General features: G+C 38.9%; 1 protein-coding gene across 1 annotated transcript in view; it reads right to left on the bottom strand.

Moving 5' to 3' along the window:
* AHRR (aryl hydrocarbon receptor repressor) overlaps positions 1-23,539 on the bottom strand; it is an 82,754-nt gene that overhangs the window by 37,985 nt on the left and 21,230 nt on the right. Inside the window, exon 3 of the mRNA XM_068194518.1 lies at positions 19,745-19,926. Coding sequence (XP_068050619.1) covers positions 19,745-19,926 — 182 coding nt within the window. The remainder of the gene's footprint in view (positions 1-19,744; positions 19,927-23,539) is intronic.

Raw genomic sequence — 23,539 nt, 5'->3', positions numbered from 1 at the left:
CCTTTAAATCAGCTGGATATCACAGCACACTGCTGCACAGCAACAGACAGACACACACACCTCAAAGAACACGGTGTTCTCTTTCTGTGGCAGAGCTGCTCTGCTTAGCCTTTTCTGCTGCCCGTGGAGGTTGCCACGATGACAAGAACTGCATGAAGCCTTGAGAAGTTAAATGCACCCAATGTGCTGTGGGAAAAATATGCCTGAGAGGAGGTCCTTAAGCTTTGGATTTTCTAATTCAGGAAGTAAAAACACATGCTGGGACAAGATAAGGGCAAGTGAAACATCAGGGACATTATCTAAAAGTTAAAAAAAAAAATTATTTCAGAATCTCTTTCCAGGGTAGTTTTAAAACACTGAGCTATATTCCAGCACCTTTTGGAATGATGAAAACCGGTAGCATGACAATCTTACCAAAAACCTCAAAATTAAGAACTATCTGACAACAGAACTGCCAGAAGCCTAAACTCTTAATGTTACAAACCCTGGATCTCTTAAATGTGTTTTTATCCACACCAATATTTTAATGTATGGATTCAAAAACTAGTCCTGCAAAGCTACCCAAACAGATGGATATTGTCCCCAACTAGAATCCCTTGTAAGACAGAAGACCTGCAGAGAAGACACTATGGTTTGTCCAAAAATAAATTCCTTTTCAGAACAGGAACGTTCTGCAGAAGTATAAAATGATTGCACATGATGTATTCAATTACTACAATAACCTTTATTTTTCACTTCCTCACAAAGGTTTTGCTTTGCCTTTCCTGACAGCCATGTTCCGTACCTGAGCAAATGCCAAAGACCCTAAACAGACCAGGAGTGAGCTTACATTTTCTCTCCCTTTCAGCACCAGAGAAATTAAGTTTCTTAAAAGTGCCACGGTCCCTAGGTCAACAGCCCGAATTAGGACCTTCAAATTTTCTGAATGTAATAAAAAATTCTGTCTTTATAAAAGGCAGGAAAGGTGACATTTAAAGGCTCTAAGATTGTAAATTTTCTCCCTGCTTTGATTTGCTTTTCAATTTTTAAAACCAGAGAATACTTAGATATAGTGATAAAATTACAAGGCATGCACAGAGTTCTTATCAGACTTGTCCCATTTGAAGATAAGGAAAACCAATGTTCTGTATTTCAGAAACAAAGTTCTAGCTAATAAAATATAACCTTTTCTCCAGTTTCAACTCTTCTGTATGTGTCATTGACTTGAACAGACAAGTCTGACTCCTACAAAGGTGCCTGCTGTCTTGACTCATAGCAAGCCACCAAAGAAATAACGAGTATTCCTTATGGGATAAGGACAGGAATCTTGTATCTCCTTCATGAAACTTATAGGATTATGCCTTCAACTTTCTAGGCAGTAATAGCCAATTGCAGCTTTCACAGAGTGATCAATGCCAGGTGAATAGTGTGTATAAGGAGAGCTATGGTACATAAATTACTTCTAGTGCTTCTTATTCTGTCTCAGGTCTCTAGATGAAAAGCAATGACTTCTTACCTACTGATTCATCAGATCTGATTTATACTCATCATGTGACATAAACATTTGTTTCTATTGCATTTTCACCAGTTACAGTATGATCTCCATTGGATCATACTGTGGCTTACTGCCAGAGTCAGTCCAATAACCACCAAAACAAGACTTGTGTAGTAGCTCTACACTAAGGAAAATAGGAGTAGGATTGAGAAAGAAAGTGAAAACTACAAATTGCAAAAAGCAAAGATGATCTTGCATGTTTTTAAAAAATGTGAAATTTAATTAGAGGCAGTGTATACTCTAGAGCACACTTTGTTTTAAGCCCAAGAATTTTTCAGAGGAATCATTACGCTGCATCCAAAAAAGGATCACTTTTTCTCCTGCCGGGGCAGATTTGCAGGGAGGAGGCTCATTTCTGCATTGCTGGTCTGGCAGGCAGCAGAGCTCTATTCCTCTGATCAAGAGATCACTTTCATAACCACTTTTCTGAGGTCACAAATGAGTCTGCTGCAGTCACGCAACCCCTCGCCTACCAGAGCTTACTACAATGCAGGTTCACGGAAGCTCTTTAGAGAGGCAGCTCATCCTTTCAACCCTCACAGATATAAGGCACACACACATGTATTATCATATGGGATTCCCCTAAATATGCCGTGGGACTGTTTTATTTCAGTTTGATCAGGGAAGAAACAGATAGCCTAAAGTTTTATGTGGAAGGAATGTTGTTGCCTGAGTAAAATTAAATAAAACTGAAGCTAAATAACTCTACAGTTCTTTTAAATTATACTGGCACCTTTTGCAAATATTTAGTTAGCCTCTTCCTTTCTATTGTCTTAAAGGTCCATTGTCGTCAAACAGGTGCTACTGTGAACTATGCTAATTAAGATATTTAAAAGTCATGGTAAACAGTCAAACAAACATTAGATTCAATAACCAACAAATATGATTGCTCTGAATTAAACATTGCCCTGCCACACTGTTAGACACACAACAATATGGAAATAGTAAACCAGGAAACAGGCTTATGAATTTACTCTGAAGGAATAGTATGAAATTACAGCAAGTTCTAGTCAGAGTTTGTTCCTAGATTAGAAAAGTCTACTTTATTTTAGCCAAATATCCCACAAACTACCAATATACACTGATATAGTGATCAGTAGCAATATAGTGATCTGTTGTATGGACATGCCTTGCAGGTGGTAGCTGGGTGATAGGAGGCAGTGGGGAATTTAAAGAAAAAAGTTAAAAATATTTTTCCTCTTATGGTAAGTCAGCTCTACCCAATGAATGGGGGGTTTGGCCTATTTTCACAAGCAGTTAATGCTATGAAAGCAACTGTTGTTGTTTCATCATTAATTGTTTGCACTAATTACCTGAAATAAAGTTTTCAAAAGCTGTTAAATTACTTTGAAGCCTACAATTAAAAAAAATTTATGATGGCTATAATGCTCATTGATATTTTGTGAGGATTAGTGTGCAGACACATTTCATTTAATGGCAGCACAAACAGGCTTGCCCAAACCAGCTTTATAATCCAGCTTAAATAAAGTAACAATAGGAATGAGGGCACAGCACTAAGCCTGTTGAGGACTCACAGTGTGGGATGCAGCTTGCACTGTCCTGCAAGTTCATTGCTATTATTAGACACACTAAACAGGTGAAAGCTTGTTGAGGTGTGCCCATACACGCTCCAGACAGTTTCAGGGATTCTGGAGATGCACCTACAGGCTATTAAATACCCTTGGCTTCATCCAAGACAAGAGCTTTTTATACTTTAGGCTTGACCTTGGTGTGTATCTTCACCCAGCAGTGGGAGAGGCCCCCACTCATCTGCATTGCAGTTTCTCATTGACACAAATGACATCCCAGCCCAGCTTTGATATGAAATTAATGACACTCCAAAATTGGCCTTATCTCTGCTCCAGGTCTGGCCTATATTTATTGAGAGGAATTAGGTTGGAAGCTGGACAGAGAATTGTGACTTTACTGCTGGTGGACCTCACTGTCAGAGCTCAGTGCACTCACATCGTAGATGCAGGCTTAATCTCAGGTGCCGAGCATCACTGCAGCTTCTCGACTCAGTCAAAATGTTGGTGCAGGTGGTGAGACAGAGACACCAGTCTATAAAGGGAGGGTGTTGACAGTCTCTAGAGTGACCTCTAACAGTACTAGTGCAGACAAAGCTGCAGGCATTTTTGAAGATAAGTCACACTTTCGAAAAGTTCTGAGACTTCTGAAGATGTTACCTTTAGTCTTATGTTACTGATTTGTGCCCATTCACTTATCACTGCAACAACTTCCCATGGAAATGAAAAAAGTACAGGATCAACTCTTGCCCAAACAGATTTTGTCCCTGTTTATGAACTTTGGCTGAAGCACAAAAAGTTTATCTAGAGAAAAACAGCACTGGATACTAATGCAAGTATTTTATTAATATGGCAATTTTTCCTTTCTAGCTATGGAAAGAGATACGCGAGAATGCTGCTGGGCTACCTTACCTATAGAAACAAAATACACTTTTCTTCTGGAGGCAGTTGGCAAAGAAATCATTGCTAACTGCAGGAATGACTTGATGTATGGGCATTTGAGGGTAAACAGCTGCTAGAATACTGCTGCTCAGCTCTGTTCTGCATACCAGTCTGGCCACAGAGGCACTTCTTGCCTCAGAAAGGCAAGAAGTCTTGCCTTTCTGAGAGTCCTTTTTATAACCCCTATTATATGAAAGTAAAATATCTCTAATCTTTTTTCAAGAATATGACCTCTCCTACTCAAAGACAGTGTGGTCAATCGCTCCATTTTCTAAGGAGATGCAAGCAGGGAGCAAATACACGTGTCTAAGTCCCACTGGATCTGCAATTCTAGAGGAAGAACTAGTCAGTAATTTAGTATAGTGAAATCAGGATAAACAATGACTTCTCATATGCCAACTTCCAAATAATAACTGCAAGCTTTCCTCACTCCCTCCAAGGCTCCTAATATCTTGCATCTGATAGTTGAAAGATCTGTACATATAAGAGAACATGCATCCAGTAATTTGGATTAGCTGCAAATCTGCCTATATATTTTTTTAGTCCTCTTGTGGAGCACTTTATTTAATCTAAAAATTATCCAGAGAAATGGATTTTTGTGGAGGATTTTATTTAATCTGAAAATTATCCAGAGAAATGTAATAGAGTTCACTGATACCCCAACTAATAATCCAAAATCAAACCATTTCAGATTAGTGGACCATAAATCATTTTCAATTAATAAATTGACTTTAAATAGCTACTAAGATATATTCTTTCTTTAGAAATAGTTTTAAATACTGTGACAAATTACTTAAAGTTAATTAGTTATTAGACTCAAACCTAAGGCTTCCTGAATAACTTGGTTATAAAAATTACAGCAAGCTTACTCACAAAATCGGTTCTACCCTCACCCTCTTCCTTCTGCCCAAACATACTGTACATACTTGAAATAGGCCAGATTTTGTCTGGAAGAGGAGGAAAAGAGTGCTTTGCTACTGCAATGTAAATTAAGGTCTGGCTTGGTCAGAACCACTGAAGGATGCCTGGAAATATGCTTGTATTAGGCAGACAGAGAAGGACAGCAAATAGTGCAGCTGCAGAAGTTAGTTTAAAACCAATTGTTGAGTTGTTTTCCCACTAGCTATGGTTGAGCCTTCCACATGTGGTGGTTCATATAGCTTGTCCCAGCACAGCATAGCCTTTGCCTGATGTAGAGAATGAGGGAAGAAGCTGGAGTACCTAATGATTGTGCTCCAGCCACGGCAACAGAGCCGGGAGTTGATGGAGTCAAGGCAGGATGGGGCAGGCTGGTAACGGGGCAGCTGGAACATTCTTCTGCCTGATGTATTTTCCATTGGCCAGATGTTCCCCAGTTGACATAAGCTGCAAGAGGCTGCATGTGCCACTCCCAGAGGGTGTTCTGACCCCTGGGAAGCACTAAAGAGGCCCAGGCCTGCCCAGCATTGAGGAGGCACAAAGGTATTTCAAAGCTCTGATCCTCTCTTCTCCCACTCGGTCCCAGTGCCAAGTGCAGCTGTGGTGCGGGATCTCAGCTGTGGCGCAAGATTCATTTTGTACATTAACCCGATGAGCTACGGTACCATCTGAGACCAACATGCAGCTAATTGCTGTGGGAACAAAACTTTGAATTTCCTGACCTATTCAAAGTTTGAATTTCCCATTCACTCCACACTCACGTACTAACAGATGGTATACAGGGTGTAGCTTCAAAATTTCCTGCATCAGAGCATATGCAAAGACAACAAGAGGAGATGAATTGCACATCCCTGGAAACCTGCCCTTTATTTGCAGAATGGTGAAATTCTAAATAAATCAATTAACGTGCCCAAACAGCCCCCATCTTCCATGCAGATAGTGCTGGCTGAAACTCTTCCACCCAAGCTATCCCTGCCATGTGGAGCTGGAAAAGCACTGGTTACAGGAGCTGACTCATCAGCTGACTAGCCCACAACCTCAGCCACAAAGGACCAAAAATGCTAGTGGTGGCATGAAGCGTGTGGGTGGGAGCAAGGAATAAGCAATCATCTGGCAGCCTAATGCAGAAGGGAGGGTTGACAACAAGCCATTATTTATTCCCCCCTCCCGCCCTAAGGCTCATCCCTCTGCTTCAGTGATTCTCATCATCTTGACGCTGTGGTAGGGCTCTTTGTAGGGGAGGGAATAAAAGGTACATCCCCTCCCTGTGGCCCATGCAATGAAAGCATCAGCAGGCTATCTGAGCTCACCACACCCAGATCTCTTAGGGCAAAAGGCCCTCATGGAGGAGAATGGAAAAGAGGTTTGCCTGGTGCTGCTTTCACCCAATAGGAGACTAAAACAATGTCTTGCTGGAGAAAAAAAGAAAGGACATCACTGCTTTCCCACTAAAGTCAATTACTGGAGAGGAGGGATGGAGATCCAGTTCTGGAATGGCAAATAGCAGATGTAACCAAAATTTTTAGGAGCGGAGCAAGGAATATAGGAAAAAAAGGGAGAATGTTGTAGCAAAGATGGGAAAAGACAAGGGCAAAAAACCTGTATGGAGAAAACAAGAAAATCTACAGAAGAGGAAGATCCAAAAGAGAAAATTTTACAAAGAAGTTAGGTGGATTATCACTAAAAAGGCTGCCAGATGAAAAGAGGTGGAAGGGAAGTCACCCAGTTAAACAGTAAAAAAAAAAAAAAAAAGAAAACTGGCAGATTTAATTAAAATTTAACATGAAAGTACACTGATAAAGTCCCCCAAATTGTTCATATGTATCGCATTATCTCCATATAGATCTAAGTTAACTTTTGGATGTTCATTCCCTCCAGCAGCCTTTACCACTTCTAATCTGGCTATAATATGGTCAGTTGGTCCCCATTTAAACTAGCACAAAATATTCTCTAGCCAAATTATTGGTGTGGTGATGGTGTGACTTCACACCTCCCAGGCTTTAACCTTTTCAATGGAATTTTTGTTATGACTCTGAAAAATACATTTAACTTCAGGCAATGTGTTTTTTGAAATACTGGGCCAGATTTGGAAAGCCTGGCTTGTATTACTCCACTAATGCCAAGGTTAAGCAAAACATAATAAGAAATTAAGGACATGACCAGTTGTCTTTATGTTTCCTCCCCAACCAAACTTGTTGTTTTCTGAGAAGAGGCTTTTTGCCCAAATTTTGCCTACAGTAGGTCTTTCCTGGCAAATTGCCTCAGTGGAAAGGAGATTAAGTTTCTCAATGTCCTCTTTTCTTGGAAACTTTCTGTTACATTTCCCAGTCTCCAATACAGGCAGCTCAGGGCACAGAAATCTACAGCTTGAAAGTCTTCTCCAACATGTTTTTCACATGCTGTTGTATTGGCACTTGGCAAGAGAGTTATGAAGAGTCACAACACTGTAGTTTGCAGCTTTTCTCTGGCTGGAAAAACCGCACTAGTTGAACGTAATCTTCAGAGAGTCAGAAGACAGAATATCTGCTGGGGCTACAATATCTAAAGTAAGCAAGCTGACCCCTGTGTGGAGATTCTGACTTGACTTGACTAGATAAAGACAAGATAAATAAATTCCTCCTTTCCAAATGACCTTTTGGAACTCAGTGTCCCTGCACTAAGTGTTGCTGCAAGGGGCACATCTTCTGTCCAGAAACTGACCTCTCCTCCCAGCTCATGCTTACAGGGGTGACAATCTCAGCCCCCCTACTGGTTTTAAAGATAGTATCAGCTACTACCATGATACTTTTAAGGTATGATGGCAAAGTGACCTTCAAATTGACATTGTCTCTGCTTTCCTAACCATAAGTTGGCAGCAACAAATGTAGGGTGCATCACTGTCCTGAAATGATATGGCACTTACTTACTGCCAGACTTATTAAAAATTTCTAAAGTGCATGCTAGCATCAATAAAAATGAAGCATGTATGTTGCAATGTGCAATACCTTCAGACTCTCTGACGTGTTACTGAGAATGTTTGGCTCAGAAGAAAGAGCTCTTCCCCTAGGGGGACATACAGAACTACATTGCTAGGGTTTAATACAGTTCTGGTGGTCCTGAAGAAGTGCTGAAAGCAATCAAAACCTCTACAACCTCTCATAATTTGAGAGCATTCTGCATCTGGCATGACTGCACCTCTAAGAATTATTAATTTCAAACATTGCTAATTTCCTCTTACAAATATTACTTGCTGTGAGATGTACAGCCTTTTCCTATATGCCGCAGTGTAGATGCAGTATAGAAAAAGCATGGAAAGAAGAAATGCAATTTCATTTTTCTCCATGTACTGTTATGGTCCTTTTAATAACATATTAGAATATTCTCCACATAAATCCTTACATTCACCAGCTCGAGATACATTCTTAAGGCTGAATTATTTATCCTCTCAAGAAATGCTTTCATAAAGCATTATTTATTGTGCCGTTTTCCCATGCAAGTTTTGTAGGGGTCATTTGATGGCACAACACTGGTTTAATAAATTCTTTGGAACAACATATAGAGGGTTTGCGACAGGTTTTCACTGACACTGATATACAACATAATACCAATATACAGAAGATAGCATTTTCTGTACAGATATTGAAATAGTATGGGGAATAGATAAGATTAATATAAGGTGACATGTTTTGCCTGTATACAATTAGTAAAGTGGTTATAAAGTTGTCAATGGACTAGGAAAAAAAACAACTTAAAATATGTTGTGTTTTGATTTAGCTCTGATCTTTGCTTGTTTTCAGTCCTCTTAACTTCTTTCAGCTGTTTCCAATATGTAAGTAGCCAATTTATATTGCAGGTTTAGAGGTAAATGGGAATAGTGGACATTTACTTATTATAACAAATGTTTACTTCCTATGTACCTTCAACTTGATATATTCCATGCAGATATAAAGAGGAAATGCATTAAGGGGATTTCTGTAGAATTTTAGGGACACAGTAAGTTCATATGATACGTACTTTGGCAAGACTGTTGTATAGCATCAAACTTTCAAAAAAGTAATGATGAGCTTCTTTAAAAGAAGTTTTTAAAGTCTGCTTGTAACTTCTTTTACTGAGCATCTAACTTTGCTGATATGCATTCTGCTTCTACTCAATGTCAATATTTTAGAAAATTTGTCAGTTGTATTATCTACAGTATTGCACCAAAAACTGTAATAAAACTAAAACTGGACTTAAAAAGGGAAACCTGTTGTGCTTCATCTAAAAACTTGCTTTTCATTTCACAGTGGGGAACTTTCAGAGCACTGATTAATATGTTACTGTTACATTAGATAGAGAATTATCTGTGTTAGTCACATGAGATTTTCTTTCTAATGAAATGAAAAGGACACTAAACCAAATGCAATTACATGAAGACAAGTCCTTCAGAGTGATCCATTGAGCCAAACTGTAGGATTATCACATAGCAAAGTGAGGCAAGCTTTGCAGAAACCAGCCCCCTACTCATATTTTATATGGCTCAGGGGGGACCTTATCACTCTCTAAAACCACTTGAAAGGAGAGTGTAGCCAGGTGTGGGTCAGCCTCTTCTGCCAGGCAATCAGCGACAGCATGAGAGGACAGTCTTAAACTGCGCTTAGGGTCGTTTGGGTTGGACATTAGGAACTTCTTCACTAAAGGATCGTTAAATATTGGAATGGACTGCCCAGGGAGGTGGTGGAGTCACAGTCCCTGGAGGTGTTCAAGAAACAGCTGGATGTGGCACTTAGTGCCATGGTCTAGTTGACAAGGTGGTCATCAGTCAAAGGTTGCACCAAAGGTTATGGGATGACCTTGGATGTCTTTTCCAAAGGAAATGATTATGTGATTTTGTGATCCGCATTGTATCAAAGTTCTCTGCAGAGCTTTACTATGTGCTGTAGCCCTAAAGTCAGCTGTAGGAAAGTGAGAAGGGAAGCTAGGAGGACAATCTCCCACACTATTCACTAGCTGAAAACTATTTGTCTTCTTTGTCTTCAAAGTCTTATGCAATTACAATATGCCAAACAAACTTCACTGTTCTGTTGGATAAGAGGCATTGTCTTTCCTTTAAAACATATCTGTATTTAAAATGAGAAACAAAGTAAATCATTTTCTTGACAGTAAAGATACATGCTTCCTCTCAGAGATGGTAATCACTCATGAAGCTGAGAACAAGTGTAAACCAAGCCAAAGTTTATGCCTGGGGGAATGCTTTCCTTCCCATCTATTGCATAATTGATAAGGACAAAACTATTGCTAGTATCTTCTACAGTCACTGAAATTGCTAGCAAGTTCTGAAGTAAAAATGCCATTTTTCTTGTGATGAAAACCAGACTTGTTTCCATATCCAAAGAAAACATGGGTTACAGTGAAACTAAAGTCCAAGTTTTTCCTCAGCCTCCAAGATCTAAACTTAATTTAACTCAAGAGAATTAGATCAATGAAAGTCCATTACTTGTAGCTCAGGATAATGGAATTTGAGCCATGCAGGACTGTGAGACTATTTCAACAGCTGGTACCAGGCCGGGCCAAGAAGGGCCTTAGCTGCAGAGCAGGGATTAAGCAAGCACAGTACACAAGCAGGATGAACACCAATGAATACAAAACACTGTGTGTATATCAGTCTCCTGGATTAGATGGACACAGATTTTTCCTTGCCACTTGCATTTACCACCTCTTTGCCACATTCATTTACATCTATGTGACATGAGATGCACGGTGTGAGTTAAGAAAATGCACTGACCACAAAAGCCTACCAAATCAAAATGGTTAAGAATGACTGAGCAAGCTGGAGAAAGGTGAGAACCCACACTCAATGGCTCACAGTATTTTGGGGACTTTCCCTAGCATTGGAGCAATGTAGAAGCTGTGGTTTGTGGGAACATCTATAAAATCATGTGTGCGTGCGTGGCAGCCACTGTGTGCATGGCTGACCATGTGTCTGGTCCTGAGTGTACTTCTGTTGTCGGTAGAAACAGTGGAACTCTCCCAATGCCAAATGCCCTCAGGAGAAATCTAACAAAGATTCCCCTCATGTCACTTGTCATTTCCAGCTCTCTGGTTTTTCTAATCAGTCTTGATAATAGCAAGAGAAACATTGAAGCCTACAGGGATGTTCATCTGGATGGCATCCAGCAATAGAAAAGTTGTATGAGATACAGATCCAGAATTACAAGAGGAAATTCTGCAGAAAAATCCTAATGACGCTGTGTTTCCCAAGGACAGCATGAAATCCGTGTAATCCAGTCTTTCTCATGCAGGTGACTTAATCAGTCTAAGAGCTCTGAATTTGTAATAGCTCTGGTAACATAATCAACCCCCAGCACATGACACAAGCACCAAGGAGCACCAGAAAATATCTGAAACTTACTTATAACTGAAACTAAGATGCTTCATTTGCCATTACTCACAAAAAAAAAAAAGTATTGAATTTAGAACCAGTCTCAGAACATGACACTTAGCATAGTGTTGCACAGACGAGTTCCCTTGATCTTCAAAGGTTATGGGAATTCAGGCAATTTAAATTTGTCTTGTTCTTCCTGAATATAGGTTCATTCTGAAGTAAATCCTGCTTGTAAATCAACACTTGTCCTACAAAACCCGTCTTGTTTGTAGGAAACTAAAGAGAAAGCTAGCCAGGAGAAGGAGGTACACACTCTTACAACAAGACAGCAAGAGCAGATGCAGTTGTCCTCCAAGAGTCATCAAAGGCCTTCCAAGGACAGAGAGATCTCCAGGTTATGCAAAAGGACCTGTAGTACAAAACAGCCTCAGTTATTTGTCACATGGAATGAATGGTGTTCCCAGGAAACAAGGGGAAGAGAAAATATTGACCCATTAGTATAAGCAATATGTCCCAATAAAATGGTCCCCCTGGTAATTAAATATATTTAAAAATCTAGTCAAAATAATGTTTGAAAATGGGTAATGTGGAGAAGATTCAATTTGCAGTGGGTTCTCTAGAAAGAAGTCCTGCCAGATCTCAGGGATGGACGAATGCAACTATCCTGCTTAAGGTCTTAACACTTGTACTAAAATTTAACTGATGTAGTATATTAGCACTTGATTAGACAATGATTTGCAGACAGTAGGTCTTCCTTCAGTGATTTGCTTATAAACCACTTATGCAGAAGAAGAGTTTTTCTTTTTATCAGTTGCTGTATTGCTAATAAGATGGTAAAATTAGAGAGCAGTAGAGAGTGAAAAATGTTTTTTTTTTGTGAACAGTCCATTTTTGGCCATAGAGTCCAAATATTGGCACAATTTGAATACGCCAGTTCAACACAGCCAAAGGAATAATCTTACCTGTTACCCACTCTGACAATGAATGTTTCTTTTCAGTACAAGCCACTGAATATGCTGTCCTAAGAAACATAAACTACCAAAATGTTTACAATCTAATTAAACTACAACTGTGGACTACAGCAATATATATGCTAAAGATATTTTGTATGTGTTCAATAAAGAAAAGTCCTCATTTCTCTTCTAAGAAAGAAATCATTCAGACATTCAGTTTCAGAGGACATGACTGGGAATGCTCTAACTCAGTAGAAGATGTCTTTAAAAACTCAAACTTCTAATTGTTAAAAAACTCAAATACATAGGAGAATTCTTGACTCAAGGTAAAAGCTTCAACCCTAACTAATCAGAGGAACCCAAACTGAATCCTTGATTTGTGTCTCAAAGCATAGGTTTCATTAAAAAAAAAAAGAAGTTTGAGGATAATCTGAAAGCCTCTAATTATTTACATTATGGAAATCAATATATAAGTCATACCAAGAAAAGATAGGTGGGAATGAAGAGATGGAATCAATGAGGTATAATTTCCTCCTTCTTCTTCTTGTTAGTTTAGGCATCTTCTCCTGCTCTTATAAACTTTCCTTATACTATTTATTGCTATTTCAAATTTTTTATTATTTTATTTTTCCTATATCCGTTCTAAATATATCCATTAAAAAGGACCTGGAGAGAGTCCAGTGAAAGGACACAAAAATGATGAAGAGACTAGAGCACTTCTATGAGAAGAGGCTGAGAGAGTGAGAGAGCTGGAACTGTTCAGCCTGGAGAAGGGAAAGCTCAGGGTGGATCTCATCAGAGTGTATAAATACCTAAAGGAAGGGTGGAAAGAACAGCAAGGTTCTTTCCAGAAGTGTCCAGTGACAAGATCAGAGTAAACAAGTACAAAGTGAAACACGGGAGGTTCTCTCTGAACATCAGGAAACACATTTTCACTGTAAGGATGACCAAGCATTGGCTGAGGTTGCCCAAGGACACTGTGGACTCTCCACCCTTGAAGATATTCAAAAGCCATCTGGACATGGTCCTGGAAAACTGGTTCTCAGTGACCTTGCTTGAGCAGGGGGCTTGGATCAGGTGATCTCCATCTTCAACCCATCTGTGAATCTGTGATTCACTGAGACTATGATTTTAAATTTAAGGGAAAGCTTCAGGCTACTGACACTGGATTACAAATGAAAGATGAATTTTTCCCATGGAAATGGATCCAATATAGGCCATAGCTGCAATAGTTAGCTTAACCATATGAACTTAGCTTAAGAATCAGTTGAATCTTGTTGTGGAAAAATTTACCATTCTTATGTAAAGTAAAATCTAAAAAACTTATTTATACCAAAGAAGCAGAATTTGTCATTCCAGGAAAAAAATAATTACTGAGTGTTTGAAAAGAAAACTCTGGGAAAACAGAATTATTAGGAAGAGATGGTGGGGTAGAAAGAGATGCCTGAGAACCACAGTACATGCACTGCAGAGGAACCTTGGAACCTTAGACCAGGAGCTTTGGTTCAGGTAGGCAGCACTCCTACAGCACTGATGAGTAGCATTACATTGCAGATTATGTATGCACTGAAAGCAAGATCACTCTGTGCTTCTGTAACCATCTCAGGTTTTAAAACCTTAAATTTCTGTGTTGCTGGAGTGTCATGCATGTCACACCAGAAACAGGTCTGCAGTGGGGGCTGCAGCACTAAATATTCAGTTATTACAATAAATAATAGCCTAAAGGGTCTAAGGAATGAACCCGAGGAATCTCAGTCACAGTAGTGTGTTTCTGACCTAGGAGAGTAACAGCCATGGACACTGTAGGAGGAGAACAAAGCTGGAACACACTGCAAGTAATTGAGGATATTGAAAATCAGGCCAGCTGGGAGGAATCCTTTGTTGCTTTCTTCTTAAAAGGGATAAATTCAATTTCCATTAAAGAGAAACACTGATGGGAATTGGATCACACCAAACACATAGACGAGTAAAAGGAAATGACCCACTAACATAAATGCTAAATCAGAAGAAAGACAGAAACCACACAGTGTGTGCTACCCTGTCAGAAAATGGGAAAATATTAAAAACCTTAAAAAAATTATATCTATGCATATATGTATATATGTATATATATGTGTGTGTGTGTGTGTGTGTGTATAAATATATATATATGTATGTATGTATGTATATAAGAGGTTTAATTGAAGGGGAGAAAAGGGTTAGAAGGAGATAGGGCAGCTTGGTGAAAGTGGCTGGGAAATCCTGGAATCAATGGTTCTTGCTGCAGCAGCAGCAATCCAAGCCACAGCATTGGAAAACAGAAGACCAACAGGAGGGAGACTTCAGTACACCTGGAAAAATCTCAGAGGACATATATCTAAGGGAAATAGAAGCTGGATGTTTTTCAGTGAATCAATATATAGCAGATAAATGTAAACTGTCTCAGTGGCAGTGAAGAATGGGAAATGTAAGAAAAGACCGCCTTAACAAAATTGTGAGTTCTTCAGTGACTGGAAGCTCACAGAAAATCTCTTTTAAAAATGAATAAAGGACAAATGTATAAGAAGAGAAACAGAAAAGCCAATGTATAGTATCAGATGTTGCAAGGAAGGGAAGGATATGAAAATTATGCTGTAAGCCCTTTAACCATAAAAGGTAGGGAAAATAGATTTCTGCTACTCAGCAGAAGGGGAGCTACAGACAATGAAAACAAAAAAGTTTAGTGTTTATTGCCTCTTTTTGCTTCCATCTGCTAGGATCACCTTCATGGCTGTAAAAGCTGAGGTGCCACAAGAAATGGAAACAGTTTTTTTTCCTACTGATGAGGGGCTTAAACTGAAGCAAGAGACTTCCAGCTTGGATTTTAGGGATTGCAAAGGAAGGTATTAAATCAGCCATGTTACAGATTTGCAAAAATATTAGACAATGACCCTCAGGTTAAGGCATAGCTTATTCTTTACCTAGGATGGTTCACTACAGGCTTGTTTCTTAAAATTTTTAATTCTACGTGGAAACAGATGAACTAACATTTGTAGACAAATTTCTCAAACTCTACTGTAATTCAGTTTACAATCCATATATAACTTTAGTCTAAGATAGGTCAAACAACATGTTCGACTGTCAACATGCTTAATTGTCACTAATTCTACAAAGATCTGGATTGCAGTTTAAATATAAAACTTACAGAAACTTTTAGGATATTTATTCATAGAGTTCCATATTTAGTAATCCATAAATCTATCCGATTTTTATATTTCAAAATCAAATGAAGTCTGGAAGTAAATAAATACAGAGAAGGCACTGAAGTCTGCAATAAACACAGAGATTCAAAATAAGACAGGAGGGAGTTTTTTGTCAGGAAAGCACTGCTTTTGTGCTTGCATGCACATCTCTGTTTTTGAGTATGTATATGTGTGTATGCAAAAAATGTCCAGATGGGCAAAATAACAATCTATTGAATTAAATTATGCTTTATATAAATTATGTAGTAAAGAATTTAAAATAAAAGAAATTCATCCATATTGAGGTCTCTACATTTCCCATCTAAGACTCAACATTATCAGAAATGCTTATGGCTAAAAGGTCTAACATTACTGAGTGAGATGTCGAAGGGAAAGTTTGAGTGGAATTTGAATATTGATACAAGGTTAGTTACGCTAAGAACTGAAAGATGAGGTGCTATATAGCCCTAGGTGTAACTGTGTTGGTCGATCTCAATTGTCATAGCTGGTTTCCTTTTAAGGACTGGGAAACATAAGTTAGCTCTCTCTCAGAAAGGACCTGAGCTGTTAAAAGGACAAGGTGCTACTCTTCTGACATTTATTTACTAAATCGTTACCTGTACTAGAAGGGAACAAGTTAAACAACCAACAAAATGGGACTGGTTTTGAAGTGGAGCAAGACCACCATTTCCCCACCAGTGGAAAAACTGAGAAATAAGAAATACTAAAGGATGTGTCGTCAAGAGTGGTAAAGAAAGACAGACTACAACTAACCGAGATGGAACATGTCCGAGACAGAGGCCCAGCAAACTCAAGTGGTTACAGACACTGAGTGCCACTCCATGCTCACAGGAGCCCCACCCAAAGCAAATCTTTGTCAGGGCCAAATGACAGTCACATTTTCCTGTAGCAGTTGATGTTTCTCAGTTATCAACTAACCCTGGTTCAGACCCAGCTGCCTCATTCACGAGATCCGGTGAGATTGGAAGGTTATTGCTGCAAGCCATTTTGAAGCGCTTATCAGGAAAATGCAAAATGACTGAATGCCTGTAGCCTGGGGGGAGCAGGGCTATTAATAGAGCCACTGCCAACTGATAACAGAGATATGAAGAATCTTAAACAAGTAGACAGCAAAAAGAAAACATTTCTAAGAATGAAGAAGGGAATTCACCACAATAACTTACACTGAATCCTAGGAATATCTGTCTCAACAGCCAGATCTAAATTTTGGAAAGGAAACAGGCCTTTGCTTAAATCACTTAAGTAAGATGAACTGGTCATATGCTTCAAGGTACTAACCTCTAATGGTCACTAAAATGGGAATAAATGACTGATGGATGTTTGCTCTGCATTAATGCCCTATTCTCTGCAAAACCATTTTCACACTTGATGTCAATATGGTGAGCTTACTCCCTCCAGTTGGCTACTGATCTTCATAAACACGTTTGTGCTGCACAATGACCATGGCAGAGTAGCTACTAAAAGGACACCTAGTGGTAAGTAAATGAGTGTGCCCAGAAACCGCTGGCATGGCTGAAGGTGTGCCACTGTAATTGGCATGGGAATTGCTGACCTGTTATGGGTTGAATACAATGTCACGCATGAATTTAACATGTCAAGTAACACCACTCATTTATTTTTTAAAATGGCAAGCAATATTCTTAAAAGCATGTTTTAAAAACCTGAAATTTAAGCTTAACTTCCTCAAAACTCAGACAACAGTTTTTTTAAACAAAAGATGCACAGTGCTGTCTGTCGCACACTACAAAATTGATTGCACTGAATCTCAGCTGTATCCACTTTAGGAATATTGGATAGCTGAACAGAACTCATTACAGATATGTTTTGCTTGATATTCAAGCCAAATCTCATCTTGGGCATTATCATTCTTTGGTTCCTCCACTGTGTCACTCTAAAATATCCTGAGCAATTCCTTCCCTTCTCATCTTTTCCTCCTATGAAGACAAAGAGCTGGAGAATATAAATTGAGCTAACTTTAGTTTTTTGGGGGTTGTTTGTTTGTTTGTTGATTTTTTTTTTTTTTTTGCCCATGCAACTTTATAGTCACTTCTTGCCTGTGTTTATTCCCAACCCTTTAATATGTACTAATGCCCTTGTGACCGAGAGATGCCCACAACAGAAAGCTCTATTCCAGATGGAGTCATGCTGGTCTCATGCAGAGAGGGATTATAACTTTCCTGCATAGTGACATGCCGCCTCTGGGCAAACAGACCAAAATCCACACTTAGCTTTCTTGTTTATGTCAACATACCGTATTACAGGCATGGAACAACTTGTTGACCACTGTGCCTCTTTGGTTATTGTTTTTATGTTCTCTGTTCCAGGTTTGTCTTTTCTATTGAACACCAGTTTCTTTGGATTAATTTTCCCTGAGTGAATTAGTACAGATTTACTAAGCCATTTTTCCAGATACCTATTTTTATCCAATTTTCTAACATCTCTGTATGCCACTGGTCTGTTCTCTGTCCTCAGATAGTTTATAAGCTCCCAATTTAGTGTCATCCTTTGATTTAAAAAGCCACAAACAATCCATTTCTGCTCTTCTATCCTCTTTCATTACAACAAAAATTGAAATGCTGGGATGAATATGTTTGCTTTTTTAGGTGACTTGCTACCAAAGCTTTTGCTTTAAAAAAAAACAAACACAAACAGATTCTGCCTTTTTCTCCATAATTACAAGAAAGTAGATAGTGATGTTCATGAGGGATGCAGCAGATTCTACCCTTACCCAAACTTTTGCAACCATTCCTCACACAGCTCAGTTTCCACAGCTCACCTCTCCTCCACTCCACCCTTCTGAAGCTCCAGCCTGCTCTCTTGTCTTAAAATGGCATGTAGTTTCCTTCCTTTACTATAAACAATGTTTTCTGTAACCTTAGTTTCATGATGTAAACATTTAAAAATAAGAATTAAGGGAACACAAACTATGTGTTCAATTAGGTAATTTGGGGATTAAATTAAATGAAATCTCTTAAAACACAGAACACAGAACATTTCAACATAATGCATCCTGGCTTTACTTGTTTTCCTTTTATCTCTTTATCCCTTTAAGAAAAGGAGACAATGGGTCTTAGAAACTCTGGCAGAAGAGTAGCAAAGGCAGCTGAAGAGATATTATTGCTTGTGAATGCAAGACAAACGAAAGTCAGGCTTAGAGGAAGAGGCCATAGCACTCAGGTGTGTGTTAAAGGGAAAGAGAGGCACTCTGTAAACTGCAGGATGATGGAGGCTGGGCAACCACCTGCCACAGCTGACACGAGAGGCTCCTGCTATCAGTGATATCACCCTTTGTAATCTCATGTCAGCCTCATAAAATGCCCTGCAGTCTGCCAAAGTCTCTTCAATCTGGCATTTCTCTTGTACTAAAATGCATTTTAAAAGCAAGAAGGCAACCAACAGATATTATTCTTTGGTTAAAGACAAAAAAAATTTTAAAAAATATATATGTACACACTGTGCATCATAAGAAGTAGTAATAGGAAGAAATAATAAAGAGTAATAAAGGAAAAATAATGTCCGTAAAAATACTTCTGTTTATCTTTGCAGTCAACCTATAAGTTTTCGTCAACTACACTCTTTCATACACAGGACTTTTTTCCTTTTTTTATGAAAACAACTCTAGAGAGAATTTCCATTATTAAACCACTAATCTGGATTTTGCTCTTGTGAACTCCTCAGCAAGAGAAGAAACTCAAAATATCTTCAAATTTGGAAGAATTCTTTTTATGTGCATCTGCAAACACACATTTGGCTTTCACTTTGCGTTGTGCCAGACAACTATACAAACAAAGCGTAGCCTAGTACAGTTTTATTCAGCACTTTAAACTTTGAATCTCTCTTGTCCTGAAAGACAGTGATCATGTTGGCTTTTCAAGTGAACCCATTTCCTCCTGGCATACAGCAAACATAGGTAATACAGCAGTTGGTTGACTTTCACATCGTACTTAAAAAGGTGTTTTGAACTTTCATAATGCCAGCATCAAATAGAGAATCAAACTATAACAGGTATTACATTTGCCCCATCTTCTTTCCTAGTTTAGTGATTCTTTCCCAGTTGTGTTTTTCCATTTTATAAAATCTGCTGATGAAAGATGGACATTATCCCACTATTTGGTGAAAAACACACAAACTACATAAAAGGAAATGAATGAAATTTCTAATGCAACATCCCATGCACAAAATAAGTTTAGTAATATATTTTTCCCCCTGCCTTTATCAATATAATACCATTTGTTACTTTTACTAGTACAAAGCAGAAATAAATAAGAGGAATACTTTTAATAGCATTCTGAGATCTTAAGAAAACCTACCTTGAAAGAAACTTTTGACTCGGAGATAGCTGACACTAAGGCGCAAGACAGAAAGTTTGTCCAGCTTTGATACGATGTCAGGTGGAAAAGGAAGGAGGCTGGCCAGGTGGTCCAGTTCCGCATTCAGACGGTCTCTGTGTCTCTTTGAAGGATTTGATTTTTCATTCCCAACTGCAGGCCTTCTGTGGTGGAGAACACATCTTCAATTACCTGTTTTACTTCCAGAGACTGAGATGCTGTATGCAATTAATTGATAACAGGAATACTTTGTTTAGCTTCTATGAAAATCTTTAAAGAAAGGTTGTTCCTTTCAGTAGCCAGCTATTGCTGGACCCAGCAGTAGACAAGTGCATTATCCAGGCATGACCTACGGGACACTGGAGCCATAAACTACATGGATACTCAAGAATGGGAAACAGTGAGTAAGACTGTATTTGTGCTAAGAGTTTCTACTTTCACCTCACTGAATCCAAGGATCATAATCTTAAGTAGCTAGCTGGCAGTGGACAATGAGAGTAAAAATGAATTATCTGTCACACTTTACTACTGTGTTTTCATGCTACAAACATTTACTGCATTTTTCAATTATAAGGTGGTTAAGGTATTAAATTACATCAGTATTAATTTGCCATTGCAGTTGTAATTCTAAAATAATTGTGCTTAGGAATTAGCAAAAAAAAGATTAGTTTTTTGAAGAGCAGTTTTTTACATGTGACTGCTGCTAACTGAAAACCTCTTAAATCAGGTATGAAAAATTCATTGCTACTTTTGAGAACCTCACTTCAAGAGAACAGCATCAGTGGACAGAATGGATGGGAAAAAATGAGTTAGAAATAATATATTTTTTTAATTTTACTGAAAATACGTAATTTCTGCTATTTCATTCAAACTTGCCAATACTTATATATGGTTCTTCAATAACACAATGAGTTGCTTCCAAACACATGGACAAGATTTTGCTGATTGGGGTAAATGAACTACTTTCCTATATTAGGGAAAGGAAATATGAGAACAAATAATGCAATCAACAAAGAAGGAATAGTGTTTCTTACTCTTTCTGAGTTAACTATTTTTTGCAGTAAACCTTGGGGCTCAGCCACCCTATGACACCAAAAGTATGTCTGATCTATGGAGGGCAGTAATTTTGTGGGAACATAGCCTACAGCTGAGCAGAAGCTAAAGAATATAAGCTTTGCCAATCGGTCTTTACATCTGACAAACCAGCTGAAGCAAGGAAGCAATGTAGCTCTGAAGAAATTAATTCCAATAAGGAAAATAAAGCTGATGAGTTCAAGAGGTAAAAATTGTCAAGAGTAACATGAAATAGAAATAGAAATAGAAGTTGTTCAAGCCTATTTACCACAAAAAATAGTGACTGCTTTATGCCAGAGAAGAATGGTTTGAAGAAATTAGGTGGTCTGCCTTTGTACTGAGTATAAGGAATAGTTTTCAGAAGATGGCAAAGAATTTGGGAGAACGTTTGGGACAGAGTCTTCCTGAAAACTCAAGGAAATGATTCAGTAAGGGAGTGAATCCAAACAAACAGGGGTTAGATGTAAATGGTAGTAGGGTGCCAAGTGGATATGATTTTAAACAATGTGAGTTCCATGGAAAGGCTCAGTTAGCTAGCCATAAACAGAAAGGCTCAGGCAGGGAAAATCTTCAGTGGGCTGCTTTGAGGCAAATGAAAATTCTAGCCTTTATCTTGAGCTGAAAGTAGATGGTGCTTGTTGTGTTCATGTTAAACTCAGGATTGTCAAACTGTAAACAGAGACATAGGAGTCACTCGATGATCCCTCATTTACTCTGCTTTCCATACAACACTGCTGTAGTAAAGGAGAACATGTAATTCAAGGAATAAATCTGGCTTTTCTTTCTTCACATTGTTAAACTGCCCAGTAGGACAGTACTTGTACCTGTGCAAGACCCACATTAGCAGTCCCTGTGTGGTGGGAGCTGTGTGGGAGCAGGTGGGGAGAACATTTTCTGTTCTGGTGGTACACAAGGCATTGAGCCATTTTCGCATTAGTGATTCAGTGTGCCCATGACACACAGACCGCCACTAGTGTAAACCAGTTTGGTGAGCTTGCAGAGGAATTTCCTGCAACTACAGTTCTGTCTGCTATTCCCTACTCTCTGCAGAGCCCTACCCTGTTAAGGAAAACTTTGCCCTGAATAAGTTTTATAAGTATGCCACAGTGTTAAACCAGTAGAAGACCTGAGCTGAGAAAGGTCTAATCATTCACCGTGACAGCAAGCTTTCAGTAAGAAGGGGAAGGAAAGAGAGACCATGAGATGCGACAGATAGGCTGAGAGCAAAGTAACAACAGATGATTATCATGAGTGTACTGACCAGCAACCTCGGTCACTGAGCTGTGCTTGGACATTGTATAGGAATTTTGGCAGAGCTGAGCTCCAGTGGCAGCCATGTGAATGTGGATGTTCACCATCTCCTATGGACCAAAAGGACAGAATGAGAGAAAGCTGCTTGAAGAAAAGGCGGCCCTTTGCCACCTTCTGTGTCTCTTCTGCATCTTGACAGCAAGGAAAGGTGAAAGCAGAACTAATGGTCAAGAAGACATAAGAAGAGCAGCAGAGCAGATGAGAGGTGGGATAGTGTGGAACCAAGTAAGAGGAAGGGCTATGCCACAAAGGGCCTTAAAATTAGAACTAGGAAGCAGGAGAGAGCTGCACCTCCCAAGGTCTCTGTTTACCCTGGCACTGGCACAGTTCTGGCTGAAGTGGTCATTCTGGAGCAGTTATAGGTACACTCAGAGCTAGGGCAGGTATAGTTGCCTTTAAAGAGCTGTAAAACATTACAAGAAATGTTTTGTAGAGGGTGAGGGTTTTACAAGATGCCAGGGTTTGAGATGAAGTAGTGCTGAAGTTCTCAAATGGTAACTGTCCTGAACCATTGCCTTAGCACTTTTAAGTATTAATTTCAACACAATGATTTTAACTTGAGGTTAAAGACAAGATCTCTTTAATTTCCAGATGCTTGAATTACCAGTAAAATGTTAGATTTCCACAGGAAATAAACACTTGGTAGAAAATGCTTCCTTTAGTCAAAATGCTGGCTGCCTGGCTGAAAAGTGTATCTGATGGAAAATTTTCAATCTGTCTGAGCTCCGGGTGTTTGACCCGCGTCCATAAATGCCAAAATTTTTTAGTGTAAAACACGTTTAATGGGGCTTGTTTGGAAGTTTTTGGGCACAAGAAAGGAAACCAGCTATGTTTTTAAAATTTTCTTGCATGTATAAAAGGAGAACCTGAACCTTATATATTATCTGAAGAATGGCAAAGAAATGAAGATAGTCTCTGCTAGTTCTGTGTAGAAAGCAAGACTGAAACATATTAGCTCCTCCCAGTAAAATTTTCCACACATTCATCCCCAGTCTTGTAGGTCTCTGTATTGTCCCGTGGAGCTTTTTTATACATTTTGATCACTGTTCTGTAAAACCATCTCAGAATAAAATTCCTGTGCCTGAAAAACATTAATGAACATAATGGACAATATAATTCTGTGATATCCTGGATTAAAAGCCAGCTGCAGGATCACAACCTGGTTGACAGTCTGATCATGAAAAGATTATGTAGAGTCAGAGAGTCAGCTTCTTGGGATGCACTGAGTATGAGGAGATATAAATGTCCCAGTTGTTCTGCAGAGGGGAAAGCTGCACCTCTGTCCTTTAAATTCTGACCTTCAAAATCACTAATCCATGAATCCCTATTGAAATCTAGTATCCTGCTCACACTGAGGCACCTGAGCTCACTTATCCTTTTGTTAAAAGAAAG

Source organism: Anomalospiza imberbis, chromosome 1 (genome assembly GCF_031753505.1).
Source record: "Anomalospiza imberbis isolate Cuckoo-Finch-1a 21T00152 chromosome 1, ASM3175350v1, whole genome shotgun sequence".
In the NCBI taxonomy this organism is placed as follows: Eukaryota; Metazoa; Chordata; class Aves; order Passeriformes; family Viduidae; genus Anomalospiza; species Anomalospiza imberbis.
This window is presented reverse-complemented; position numbering and strand designations above follow the sequence as displayed.